This window comes from Myxine glutinosa, chromosome 1 (assembly GCF_964187855.1).
Source record: "Myxine glutinosa chromosome 1, kmMyxGlut1.1, whole genome shotgun sequence".
Taxonomy (NCBI): domain Eukaryota; kingdom Metazoa; phylum Chordata; class Myxini; order Myxiniformes; family Myxinidae; genus Myxine; species Myxine glutinosa.
Window position 1 is genome coordinate 230,972,891 of NC_136261.1, and position 13,500 is coordinate 230,986,390.

General features: G+C 44.5%; 1 protein-coding gene across 1 annotated transcript in view; it reads left to right on the forward strand.

The window, feature by feature from the left end:
* The window catches only part of LOC137413377 (zinc-regulated GTPase metalloprotein activator 1), a 308,658-nt gene that overhangs the window by 250,152 nt on the left and 45,006 nt on the right, over window positions 1–13,500 (forward strand). The window contains exon 8 of the mRNA XM_078774120.1: window positions 13,269–13,325. Within this exon, the coding sequence (XP_078630246.1) occupies window positions 13,269–13,325 (57 nt within the window). The remainder of the gene's footprint in view (window positions 1–13,268; window positions 13,326–13,500) is intronic.

The window sequence follows — 13,500 nt, forward strand, 5'->3', positions numbered from 1 at the left end:
CTCCCTGGTGCATGCTTGTAAGGGAGCTGCCATCTTGGAACTGCTCTAATGACGTCATACGCTCAATGTTCTCAGATCTAAAACAGGCAAAACATGACTTTTACCCATAGATATAACATATGTCGTCTACAACTACACACATTACATTCTCGAATTTGTATCGCCATTTTAAGGTTACTTATTGACTGGCTCTCGTGTGTGTGTGTGTGTGTATATATGTATATATATATATATATATATATGTATTTAACATCAAGCTGCGATTTTTCCTGATGTTTTCCTTTTGATTTTTACAGTGCCTTCAGAAAGTATTCACACCCATTGACTTTTCTCACATTTTGTTGTGTTACAGCCTGAATTTAAAATAGAGAAATTCAGATTTTTTTTTTTATCAGTGATCTATACATAATACCCATAGTGTCAAAGTGGAATTTTAATTTTTTTTAGAAATTTTGACAAAAAAAAAATGCAATGCTGAAATGGCTTGAGTCAATAAGTATTCACCCTCTTTGCAATGACACTTTGCAATGACAATTTAGCTCAGGTGCATCCATTTTCCTCTGATCATCCTTGAGATATCTTTTCAACTTGATTGGAGTCCACCTGTGGCCAATTCAATTGATTGGACGTCATTTAGAAAGAAACACCTTTCTATAGAAGGTCCCACAGTTTACAGTGCATGTCAGAGCAGACACTCTACCATGAAGTCCAAGGAATTGTTCATAGAACTCCAATATATAATTGTGAGGAAGCACAGATCTGGGGAAGGGTATAAAACAACTTATAGAGTGTTGAAAGTTCCCAAGAGCACAGTGAGCTCCATCATTGGGAAATGGAGAGAATATGGAACTACCCAGACTCTTCCATGAGCTGGCTTTCCAAACAGACTGAGCAAATGGTCAAGAAGGACCTTGGTCTGGGAGGTGACCAAGAAATCAATGACCTCTCTGACAGAACTTCATAGTTCCTTGGCTGAGATGGGAGAACCTGCCTGAAGGACAACAGTCTCTGCAGTGCTTCACAAATCTCGGCTTTATGGGAGAGTGATGAGACGAAAATTGAACTCCTTGGCCTGAATGCAAAGCGCTACGTCTGGCAGAAACCGAGCACAGCTCATCACCCATCTAACACCATCCTGCCCGTGAAGCACGGTGGTGACAGCATCATGCTATGGGGATGCTTTTCAGCAGCAGTGACTGGGAGACTTGTAAGGATTGAGGGACCATTGAATGGAGCAAAGACCAGAAAGGATGCATAAGAATGAGTCGATTGATCCAGCTCGATTCAGCTTGATTGAAGCCCTGGAAGGAAGAATGACTGAGGAAGGAACAAATACAGGCAAATCCTTGAGGAGAATCTGCTTCAGAGTGCAAAAGATCTTAGACTGCAGTGAAGACTTACCTTCCTTAGGGTTAGGGTTAGGGTTAGGGTTAGGGTTAGGGTTAGGCCCTAACTAAGGCCCACCCTAACCCTCCTGTGAAACACAAAGTGCTTCACAAATCTCGGCTTTATGGGAGAGTGATGAGACGAAAATTGAACTCCTTGGCCTGAATGCAAAGCGCTACGTCTGGCAGAAACCGAGCACAGCTCATCACCCATCTAACACCATCCTGCCCGTGAAGCACGGTGGTGACAGCATCATGCTATGGGGATGCTTTTCAGCAGCAGTGACTGGGAGACTTGTAAGGATTGAGGGACCATTGAATGGAGCAAAGACCAGAAAGGATGCATAAGAATGAGTCGATTGATCCAGCTCGATTCAGCTTGATTGAAGCCCTGGAAGGAAGAATGACTGAGGAAGGAACAAATACAGGCAAATCCTTGAGGAGAATCTGCTTCAGAGTGCAAAAGATCTTAGACTGCAGTGAAGACTTACCTTCCAACTGTGCAATGATCCCAAGCATATAGCCAAAGCAACACTGGAATGGCTTTAGAACAAGAACGTGAAAGTCCTTGAGTGGCCCAGCCAAAGTCTAGACTTGAATCCCAATGAGAATCTGTGGAAAGACTTGAAAATTACTGTTCACCTTCGCTCCCCATTCAACTTGACAGAGCTTGAGCAAATCTGCAAGGAAGAATGGGAGAAACTCCCCAAATCCAGATGTGCAAAGCTGATACAGACATTCCTAAGAAGACACGAAGCTGTAATCGCTGCCAAAGGCGCTTCTACGAAGTATTGACTCATGGGGTTGAATACTTTTTTTTTTAGATAGTTCTATATTTTATTTTTAATTATTTTATAAACATTTCTAAAAAAGAATTTCCACTTTGACATTATGGGGTATTATGTGTAGATCAGTGATAAAAATCTCAATTTAATCCATTTTAACTTCAGGCTGTAACAGAACAAAATGTGAAAAAAGGCAAGGGGTGTGAATACTTTCTGAAGGCACTGGACATATTCTTGGGTAAAATGCCAGGGCATAGAAAAGGCCCCTTTCTATAAGGGTATGTGCCATGTGGCAAAGCATAGAAAAGAATGGACATTTCATAGCTTGTAGAAAATGCCAAAAACACGAAATAAGGGGCATTCAAAAAATCTCGTGTGGACTACCCTTGTGTTCTGAGGAGGAACCAAGTTATGCTCTAGAAAAGTTCATAGAAAGGGGCGCCAATTTGATTCATACAGCTGCATGAAGAATTAAATGTATTTTATTTGCCAGATGTAGGGCACCTTTATATGAACTTTTCTAGAACATTACTTGGTTCCTCCTCAGAACACAAGGGTAGTCCAGTGTGCACACGAGATTTTTTGAATGCCCCTTATTTTGTGTTGTTTGGCATTTTCTACAAGCTAAGGAATGTCCATTCTTTTCTATACTTTGCCACATGGCACCTACCCCTGTATAAAGGGGCCTTTTCTATGCCCCTGCCATTTTACCCAATAATATATATATAAGATTATATAATAATACACTTGCAAAGGACATGTCATTCACCGTAAGAATATCCAATTTGAAAAGGTTTTTTAGCTAGTTGAAATTCCCCATCGCATCTTTATCCACCTTTTGTCTCAATAATGTAATTAATATCAGAATTACCCACTAAATAATCACTTCGACCAACTGAGGTCTGTCTTCTTTCCTTTTTTCATGAGTGAGGCTTTCGGACGAAACGTTGATGCATTTATTGATTGTATGACCGGAGCATCGGGTTGTGACCGACCCCACAGCACCAGAACGCTTCCTCGCTGTTTGTAACCATTGAGGCACCCCCGCCCCTCACAGGGGAAGCTTTATGAATGATGACCCTCCAGTGGGACATCGAATGTCCTGTGATTATTCTTTCGTTACGCTGTTTCGTTTTAAATTAATGGCAAAACAGTTTTCATTCGCACCAGGGCTTAAGCTTGTTGGGCTCCACCATATCCCATCCCCTAGCGAAGTGTTCCGTTTAACGCAGGGCTTGTGTAACTATGAAGATGTTTTGGGGTGGAAGTCACCGCGGAATGCTCACGACGTGTGAGGGAACAGTGAGCGATAAGCATCTGTGTGATACGATAAGACTATTCGCGTCTTTGTACAGCAACCCGTGAATGATAAAACGTGTGACTGTTAATTCCCCGACGGAGGATATTATATCGTTCTGGCAACGCGTTCAGAGCCGATTTGGTTTCAGCCGCCATCCTCCTTTCCCTGTCACCCGTATATGTCTGGCTATTCTGAGCGACCAAAGCAGGCGTTATCGTTTATGTATTTGCAGGTAAATATCGATTGCAAACCACCGGCAGATCGATCTGGGCAAGTTGCTTTCGGTATTAAATGCCTGCGTGAACCCGCGCCTTGGCGAAGGCTAAATAGGACAAGGCGGACCTTCAAAACGAATCCCACTCGAACTCATCTGTTTTCTGGACCCCCGCATACATCTTGGAGGGGGTAGCCCTTGGGCGCGTGACAACAATGTGGTGCTCAAGACCCCGGTGTGGGCATTCCTATTAAAGTGACTGGGTCTCTAATGCCCCACCGGTGGCACGGAGGGGATCGTCGCTCAGGCCCTGCTGTGACTGCACACCGATTGCAGCTAATGAAGCTATTTTCATGGCCCAGTAATATAGTTGGCTTGTACATACATAAACTAACCCTTGTTACCCACCTCCCCCAATGGCCTATAGGAGGTTTGGGGGGTATTGGCTCGGCCCTTCTGACCGTTCATCCATCCGTGGAGTTTTCGAATTTGGTCTTTATCTGCAGTAAGTAATTTAAGCAAGCTGATGAAACTTGTGAACTCTTCGTCTCATGTGCATGTGCCTTTGTCGAGGTAGTATGTACATGATTGTGCACATGTGACTTTCACGGCTTTTGTGTGACCTGACAAGGAACACGTCCCAAGGCCCCATTTTGCCCCTTCACATGAGATTTGCTCCTATGCTGCAACATCAACTGGATCAACAACTGCTTGGGTTGTCTTTGCCTTTTTGAAGTATTTATGATATCAGGTATTACCGCATTTTAATGGGCCTTGGGGTAGCCTTTGGTGCCTCTTTTCGATGAAGCTGCTTCACCTTCCCCCTCTGTGTTATCCCTTCTGGATCACTTTTATGTTTTGCATCATCGGTAAATGGAAAATTACTCAGTTTATGTTTGTCTTTTTAACTAACACAATATTATAAATGTTTTCTGCTGGTCCGGTTAAGCATTCTCATCTGAGCACAGCCCACGACACTTGGAGCCGAGGTTCAAATCCCATAACATTACGTTCTACTGCTGCTACTACTACTTCGACTTTATTAACGGCCCCAATTATTACCACCTTCCTGTGGGGTCAGCTAGAGAACGTTTTCTGGCCCAAGTCTTTTTTGTATAGAGTCGAGGCTAATGGAGGGACTAGAACACAGAACGGACCAGGACGTAACAGAGTGAAAAGAACAGTAGAAGGAGAGGGGACACACCAACAGCAGGGTTGAGAGACACAATAGAGTGAGACTTGGAAGAATAAGGGACATGGGGAAGAACGAGAACAAGGGGAGGGCACATGGGGTACAGCCACAAACTCTCAGTCACATAAGTATAAGGGAAAACTGGAGAAGAAGCAGGAATGGAACAAAATAAAATGAAGAGGAGGGCAAGGGAACAGGGAGAGATCTGGCAACCTGGAACTCTGGAAAAAGTTGGGCTTGGGAAGGGTTCGTGGCAGTAGAAAAGATCATGGTTGTGGATGGGGGACCTGAGATGGTGGTGCTTTGAGGTACGCACACTCGCCAGCTTGATTGAAGACCTGGAGGGAAGAATGACCGAGGAATTTGGTTACACATGTGGCGATTAAAGAGGAGCGAATGAGTGGAGGTGAGCAGTAAGTCTGGATATTGGGTGTTTCACCAGAAAGGGGTTACTGCCTCCACGTCTGCCCTGCAGAAACCTGAAGGGGGGGACCACGGAAAGGGAAGAGGGTGCAAGACCAGAAAGGAGGTGGTCGAAGACAAAAGGACCACTGACCTGTCCACGGTGTGAAGAGTGATAGGCCCAGAGGTTCATCACATTAGATATCATGACCTGGCTAGCCAGGGACATCCACAAACAGTATACGAAGACATAAGTTAGACCAAGGTGATTTAGGCAAGAATGTGGAACTTCTTCAGGGTTCTGGGGATAACTCACCCACTCTTCGCGAAAGACTCCATGGGATCTTTAGCGTCCACCAACTAATTCCAGCAGACGGGACACCAAGCCGAACATCCATCCCAGACTGGAGCACTTTCTGTGGACACAACAAAAGACTGTAGTTGTGAAAATCCACAAAATCTTGAGAGCCGCGGAGTGAAAAACTCAATGAAACAACAAGCTCGAGGTTTTGTCACAAAAAGAAAAGACAAAGGGTCAAAGTGCAAAGCTTCAGCCAGAGTGGACTTTGCGAGGGAATAACATAGGTCACGTGTGCTCGGATCTTAAATGCCCTCCAGGAGCGGCAAGGCGACGCAGGCCTGGAAGATAGGAAAGACACAGTCTCTCAAAACAATTAAACATTGATCTAAGGATCACAGAGGAGTTTGTGTGGACCAGCAGGATAGCTTTAAGGTATGTACACTCACCGTTGGGCTGTCTGGACTGGGTTCGAATCCAGCTGTCACCATTCACGTGCAGGCTGATGCATCAATGAGAGTGTTGTCCTTCGGAAGGACATTATGGGATTTTTACCGAGCATCGTGAGCCATGGAATAGGTAAACCCGTTGTAATACACACGGCAGGGCTTTATTTCGAATACAAAGTTTCGTACAAACTTTGTATTCTTCTTTGGTAAAAGGGACATCCAGAAGCTGGAGTGAAAAGTATGGATTCACCTTGAAAATGAAAGACGTTGCACTCGTTTGAAGTTGGGAATGTTTTGAACGATTTCTGAAACATCTGCGTCACGTTTTTATCCCATTAAAAATTCCAGATTTTTTTTTTTTCAAAGCAATTACCATATTAATTGTCAAGGAGTATTTTTATTTTTACTGGAGGTCTTGAAGGTCAAGGTGGGACCATTTCGATGTCCTGGGTATTCCGCAAGCATCTTGCGCCACGACGTCTACGCATTGCACATGGAGTGATTAGTAAATTCGTAGCCTGCCTCATAAAAGTATACATTAACGAAAGACTCTCTCTCTCTCTCTCTCTCTCTCTCTCTCTCTCTCTCTCTCTCTCTCTCTCTCTCCCTCTCCCTCTCCCTCTCCCTCTCTCTCCCTCTCTCTCCCTCTCTCTCCCTCTCTCTCCCTCTCTCTCCCTCTCTCTCCCTCTCTCTCCCTCTCTCTCCCTCTCTCTCCCTCCCTCTCTCCCTCCCTCTCTCCCTCCCTCTCCCTCAACTGATTTTATTTTCCGCCTGACATTTCAAAACGAACAGTCGCCCTTTTTTTCTTCGTTACGGGCAGCAGAAGTTCCGATGGATTCACCTTGAAATCCGATGGATCTCCCTCTCCCTCTCCCTCTCTCGCTCTCTCTCTGTCTCTGCATTTCCCTGCATGAGAAGCACCAGGATGGAGGTTTATAGCTGCGACGAGATTCTATTCTAACCCATGTTGGACATATCGAAGACGAGCGCATGATGTCTCGAAGATGTATGTACCCTGCGGAGCCCATCTTGTATAACGAACGCATATTGCACCCGGGATTCAATTACCGACTCGCTCCGCTGGTTGCATCATCACCGAGCCACGGCTGCGGCCCCTGCACATTGTAAGACGTCGGGAATTCGGTCGAATTCCCACCCGGCGAACGCCAGCAGACGAGACACCCGGCTTAACGTCCCTCGGAGAGATGGCGCGCTTATTGACGCAACGACGCCCAACCTGCGAACTCGTCAGGACGGCGGTTTGGAGTCGCTCTCTCGAAATTCCCCCAATCCGCGTGGCCACATAAGGCAGGTGAACTGTATATATACGATATATGCGATATTCTTCGTGAACTGTATCGATCGGAGCGTTATCGGTAAAGATCATGGAGGGAAGGTTGAAAAACTCTCCAGGAAGGTGGTTCAGAGCCGCGGGTGTGTCGCCTTTGAACCGAGTCGTTAACGAGCTGTCATTAAAGGCGCCATGAAAGGGCCTCCCCTGTGGGATCCCAGAGGCTGTAAGAGAGAGTCGATTGAATTGACGGGAAAACTTCATCACGTATTAGCGAGACGATCCCGCAATGGAGGGAAACTTTCCCGCTACAATGTGGCGCTCATTGGGGCTGCGCTCGCTCTGGCGGGTTCGCTTGACAAATGCACGTCAGGACCCTCAAGTGACGTCATGAGATTTGTTTGAAATGTGCTTTCAGTATTGTAACCCGATAGTACTACTACTACTACTACCACAACTACTAGTCTACTACTACTACCACTCGTGTACTGCTTCTACCACTACTACTACTAGTACTACTACTGTTCTACTACTACTAACACTACTACTACTACTACCACAACTGCTAGACTACTACTACTACCACTCGTGTACTGCACCTACCACTACTACTACTAGTACTACTACTGTTCTACTACTACTAACACTACTACTACTACTACTACCACAACTACTAGTCTACTACTACTACCACTCGTGTACTGCACCTACCACTACTACTACTAGTACTACTACTGTTCTACTACTACTAACACTACTACTACTACTACTACCACAACTACTAGTCTACTACTACTACCACTCGTGTACTGCTTCTACCACTACTACTACTAGTACTACTACTACTACTACCACAACTACTAGACTACTACTACTACCACTCGTGTACTGCTGCTACCACTACTACTACTAGTACTACTACTGTTCTACTACTACTAACACGAATACTACTACCACAACTACTAGTCTACTACTACTACCACAACTACTGGTCTACTACTACTACTACCACTTGTGTACTGCTACCACTACTACTAATCTACTACTACTACCACAACTACTAGTCTACTACTACTACCACTTGTGTACTGCATCTACCACTACTACTACTAGTACTACTACTGGTCTACTACTACTAACACTACTACTAGTCTACTACTACTACCACTTGTGTACTGCATCTACCACTACTAGTACTACTGCTGGTCTACTATTACTAACACTACTACTAGTCTACTACTACTACCACTTGTGTACTGCTACTACCACTACTACTAGTCTACTACTACTACCACAACTACTAGACTACTAATACTACCACTCGTGTACTGCTTCTACCACCACTACTACTACTAGTACTACTACTGTTCTACTACTACTAACACTACTACTACTACTACCACAACTACTAGACTACTACTACTACCACTCGTATACTGCTCCTACCACTACTACTACTAGTACTACTACTGTTCTACTACTACTAACACTACTACTACTACTACCACAACTACTAGACTATTACTACTACCACTCGTATACTGCTTCTACCACCACTACTACTACTAGTACTACTACTGTTCTACTACTACTAACACTACTACTACTACTACCACAACTACTAGTCTACTACTACTACCACTCGTGTACTGCTGCTACCACTACTACTACTAGTACTACTACTGTTCTACTACTACTACCACAACTATTAGTCTACTACTACGACCACAACTACTAGTCTACTACTACTACCACTTGTGTACTGCCTCTACCACTACTACTACTACTACTACTAGTACTACTACTGTTCTACTACTACTAATACGACTACTACTACCACAACTACTAGTACTACTACTGTTCTACTACTACTAACACTACTACTACCACAACTACTAGTCTACTACTACCACTCGTGTACTGTTGCTACCACCACTACTACTACTACTAGTACTACTACTATTCTACTACTACTAACACTACTACTACTACTACCACAACGACTAGTCTACTACTACTATCGCAACTACTAGTGTATTACTACTATCACAACTACTAGTCTACTACTACAACTACCACTCGTGTACTGCTCTACCACCACCACTACTACTACTAGTACGACTACTGTTCGACTACTACTAACACTACTACTACGACTACTACCACCAGCACTACTATGACTACCACAACTACTAGGCTACTACTACTATTGTACTACTATTGTACTACTACTACTACTACTACCACCATTACTACAAGCTGGGCCGAGATTGGAACCCAGGCAAGTGTGCGCAGCTCTCTTGTGCGTCGGATGATCCTGCCAGATCATCTGTCGGTAAAGCGAAAACCTACAGCTACATAGTTGGACATTCCGACACGTTCTACTAATACCAGTACTACTATAATGTGAATGTGAAGTTAAATTCTACAACCAAAAAGAGCAATGCTTAGTTTTCCCTTCTAAACTCATTCGGAGCATCCTTTATTTAATTTGATGTCATATTCGTGTGCTTCGAGCATTTATTTAGCCGAATCGGTCAATTGGTTACACGTCGAAGTTACCGCCGTGACGCACCCACGCAAAGGCATGACGTCATCGATGCGGCCAGTTTGACTTGTTCGAGCAGGCTGTGTTGCAGCCTCATGAACGTCCGTTATCTTTTTGCTGTGCACGGTCTGCGTGAGTGAGGTCTTCGTCGCTCGTTTCAAAGTCTCGGCCAAAAATGACGTCATCGCGCACCGCAAGAAGCCGACATCGGCAACGGGCGCTCGTCTCTTGAGCGAATATGTTGGTAACTTTTTTTCTCAATGAAAAAAGCAGTCCCCCAAGTTTCAGAGTTTGTCGCACTCCATTCATATATATTTGCTAATTTCTATTCCTGGCCTCGTTTTCACTCGACTTCACTTGCTGCGTTTTTCCTCCTGACTGGACTTTTACCACCCGCGTCCGCGTTCCTGGGACGTCGTGAACGTTCCCCTCGTACGATCGATACATGTTATCGAGAAGTTTTAACCAATCGGGCAAATGTGTCTTTTTATGCGTTGACCCGTCGTCTGAAAGTCTCGTATACCTCGGCTCGACGGACAAAGAGCCCTGTGTGTGCTTCCCAGGGACGGATCGTCCATATCCACTCCTTAAATATTTTAGCCTGAAGGCCGCAGCACACACACAGCCACACACATGGGTTGTTTTTTCCTGTCTCTTTTCTCTCTCTCCCTCTTCCTCGCCCACACTTAACAGTTAACTCATTCTTTTAACGTTTCTCATATGTACTCCCCTCTTCGGACTCGGTCCGCATTCTTGATCCCACCCCATTGTTATACCCTGGGGAGAAACATCCCCTCGTCTCCGCTCATTTTAACGCTCCTTTGTCAGAGAGCGCAACTCCAGCACGCACAGAACTTTTCGATTTGCTCTGTAACTTTTTTTCTCCAAATGCGACCGACCTCGACTGAAGCAGAAGTGTGATTATCGAAGTGTTGGCGAAGGCGATCCACAGTATTCCGCGGTATTCATTTTCTGCCCTGTCGTTCCAATCGCGCGTGCTCTTTGTGAACCGGTGACGTGACGTGTGATTCATCTGAACAGGTGATCGACAGGGCAATTGTGCCCTTTGCAAAACGTACAATATCTCAAACCTTGACTGTTTTTTTTTTCTTTTGGGGGGATTCTGAACTTTCCTTCTTTACAACCCGAAATAAATCCTGATGCTCACTCGTGTCTCTGTACCGGCGAGGGATGATCTGTCTCTAATGGGAGCGCTTTTCCGTCAAAAGGAGACATTCCTTGATATTCACGGGCAGTGTGTATTTCACTGGTGGAGCGAGAATTTCCACAAGGCGTTAATCTCGTGTCCAAACGACGAGGGTAAATTGTGCTGTGCCCGATTGTGCGCGCAGTAGATTGTACGCCATTTGGAAGCAGTCTACTGCTGTATTATGGCAGATAATACGAGTACCACACTGGGTATGTCCGACACCAATATGTGTTATCACCTCATTCGGGGATCGTTCTTTAATTGTTTCCCTCTCTCTCTCCCTCTGTATCAAATCTTCCTCTCCCTCTCTCGCTCTCTCTCTCTCTTCCTCTCTATCATATTTTCCTCTCTTGCTCCCTCTCTATCATATCTTCCTCTCTTGCTCCCTCTCTATCATATCTTCCTCTCTATCATATCGTCCTCTCTTGCTCCCTCTCTATCATATCTTCCTCTCTTGCTCCCTCTCTATCATATCTTCCTCTCTTGCTCCCTCTCTATCATATCTTCCTCTCTATCATAATTTCCTCTGTTGCTCCCTCTCTATCATATCTTCCTCTCTCTCTCTCTCTCTCTCTCTCTTCCTCTCTATCATATTTTCCTCTCTTGCTCCCTCTCTATCATATCTTCCTCTCTATCATAATTTCCTCTGTTGCTCCCTCTCTATCATATCTTCCTCTCTCTCTCTCTCTCTCTCTCTCTTCCTCTCTATCATATTTTCCTCTCTTGCTCCCTCTCTATCATATCTTCCTCTCTTGCTCCCTCTCTATCATATCTTCCTCTCTATCATATCGTCCTCTCTTGCTCCCTCTCTATCATATCTTCCTCTCTTGCTCCCTCTCTATCATATCTTCCTCTCTTGCTCCCTCTCTATCATATCTTCCTCTCTATCATAATTTCCTCTGTTGCTCCCTCTCTATCATATCTTCCTCTCTTGCTCCCTCACTATCATATCTTCCTCTCTCCCTCCCTCTCTATCATATCTTCCGCTCTTCCTCCCTCTCGATCATATCTCTCTCTCCCTCCCTCTCGATCATATCTCTCTCTTCCTCCCTCTCTATCATATCTTCCTCTCTTCCTCCCTCTCTATCATATCTTCCTCTCTCCCTCCCTTTCTATTATATCTTCCTCTCTTGCTTCCTCTCTATCATATTTTCCTCTCTTGCTCCCTCTCTATCATATCTTCCTCTCTTGCTCCCTCTCTATCATATCTTCCTCTCTATCATATCTTCCTCTCTTGCTCCCTCTCTATCATATCTTCCTCTCTTGCTCCCTCTCTATCATATCTTCCTCTCTATCATATCTTCCTCTCTTGCTCCCTCTCTATCATATCTTCCTCTCTTGCTCCCTCTCTATCATATCTTCCTCTCTATCATATCTTCCTCTCTTGCTCCCTCTCTATCATATCTTCCTCTCTATCATATCTTCCTCTCTTGCTCCCTCTCTATCATATCTTCCTCTCTTGCTCCCTCTCTATCATATCTTCCTCTCTTGCTCCCTCTCTATCATATCTCCCTCTCTATCATATCTTCCTCTCTTGCTCCCTCTCTATCATATCTTCCTCTCTATCATATCTTCCTCTCTTGCTCCCTCTCTATCATATCTTCCTCTCTTGCTCCCTCTCTATCATATCTTCCTCTCTATCATATCTTCCTCTCTTGCTCCCTCTCTATCATATCTTCCTCTCTTGCTCCCTCTCTATCATATCTTCCTCTCTATCATATCTTCCTCTCTTGCTCCCTCTCTATCATATCTTCCTCTCTTGCTCCCTCTCTATCATATCTTCCTCTCTATCATATCTTCCTCTCTTGCTCCCTCTCTATCATATCTTCCTCTCTTGCTCCCTCTCTATCATACCTTCCTCTCTTGCTCCCTCTCTATCATATCTTCCTCTCTATCATATCTTCCTCTCTTGCTCCCTCTCTATCATATCTTCCTCTCTTGCTCCCTCTCTATCATATCTTCCTCTCTATCATATCTTCCTCTCTTGCTCCCTCTCTATCATATCTTCCTCTCTTGCTCCCTCTCTATCATACCTTCCTCTCTTGCTCCCTCTCTATCATATCTTCCTCTCTATCATATCTTCCTCTCTTGCTCCCTCTCTATCATATCTTCCTCTCTTGCTCCCTCTCTATCATATCTTCCTCTCTATCATATCTTCCTCTCTCCCTCCCTCTCTATCATGTCTCATTCCCAGAGTGAATCTTGATTACGTGTTGGATCTCCATTCCTTTGACAACAGTGCTAGTGTGGGGTAAGACCTTTTGTTTGTGTTACGTTGAAACTGATTATAAAGTCCCAGAGTATCTTTATCATGCCTGGCAAGTAGTCAGTTGCACCAATGAAATGTATATGTTGCAGAGTTGCATTTCAATCAAGTGCTCTACTCTGTCTACTGTATGATATAATATTCACCAGCAAGGCTTTTT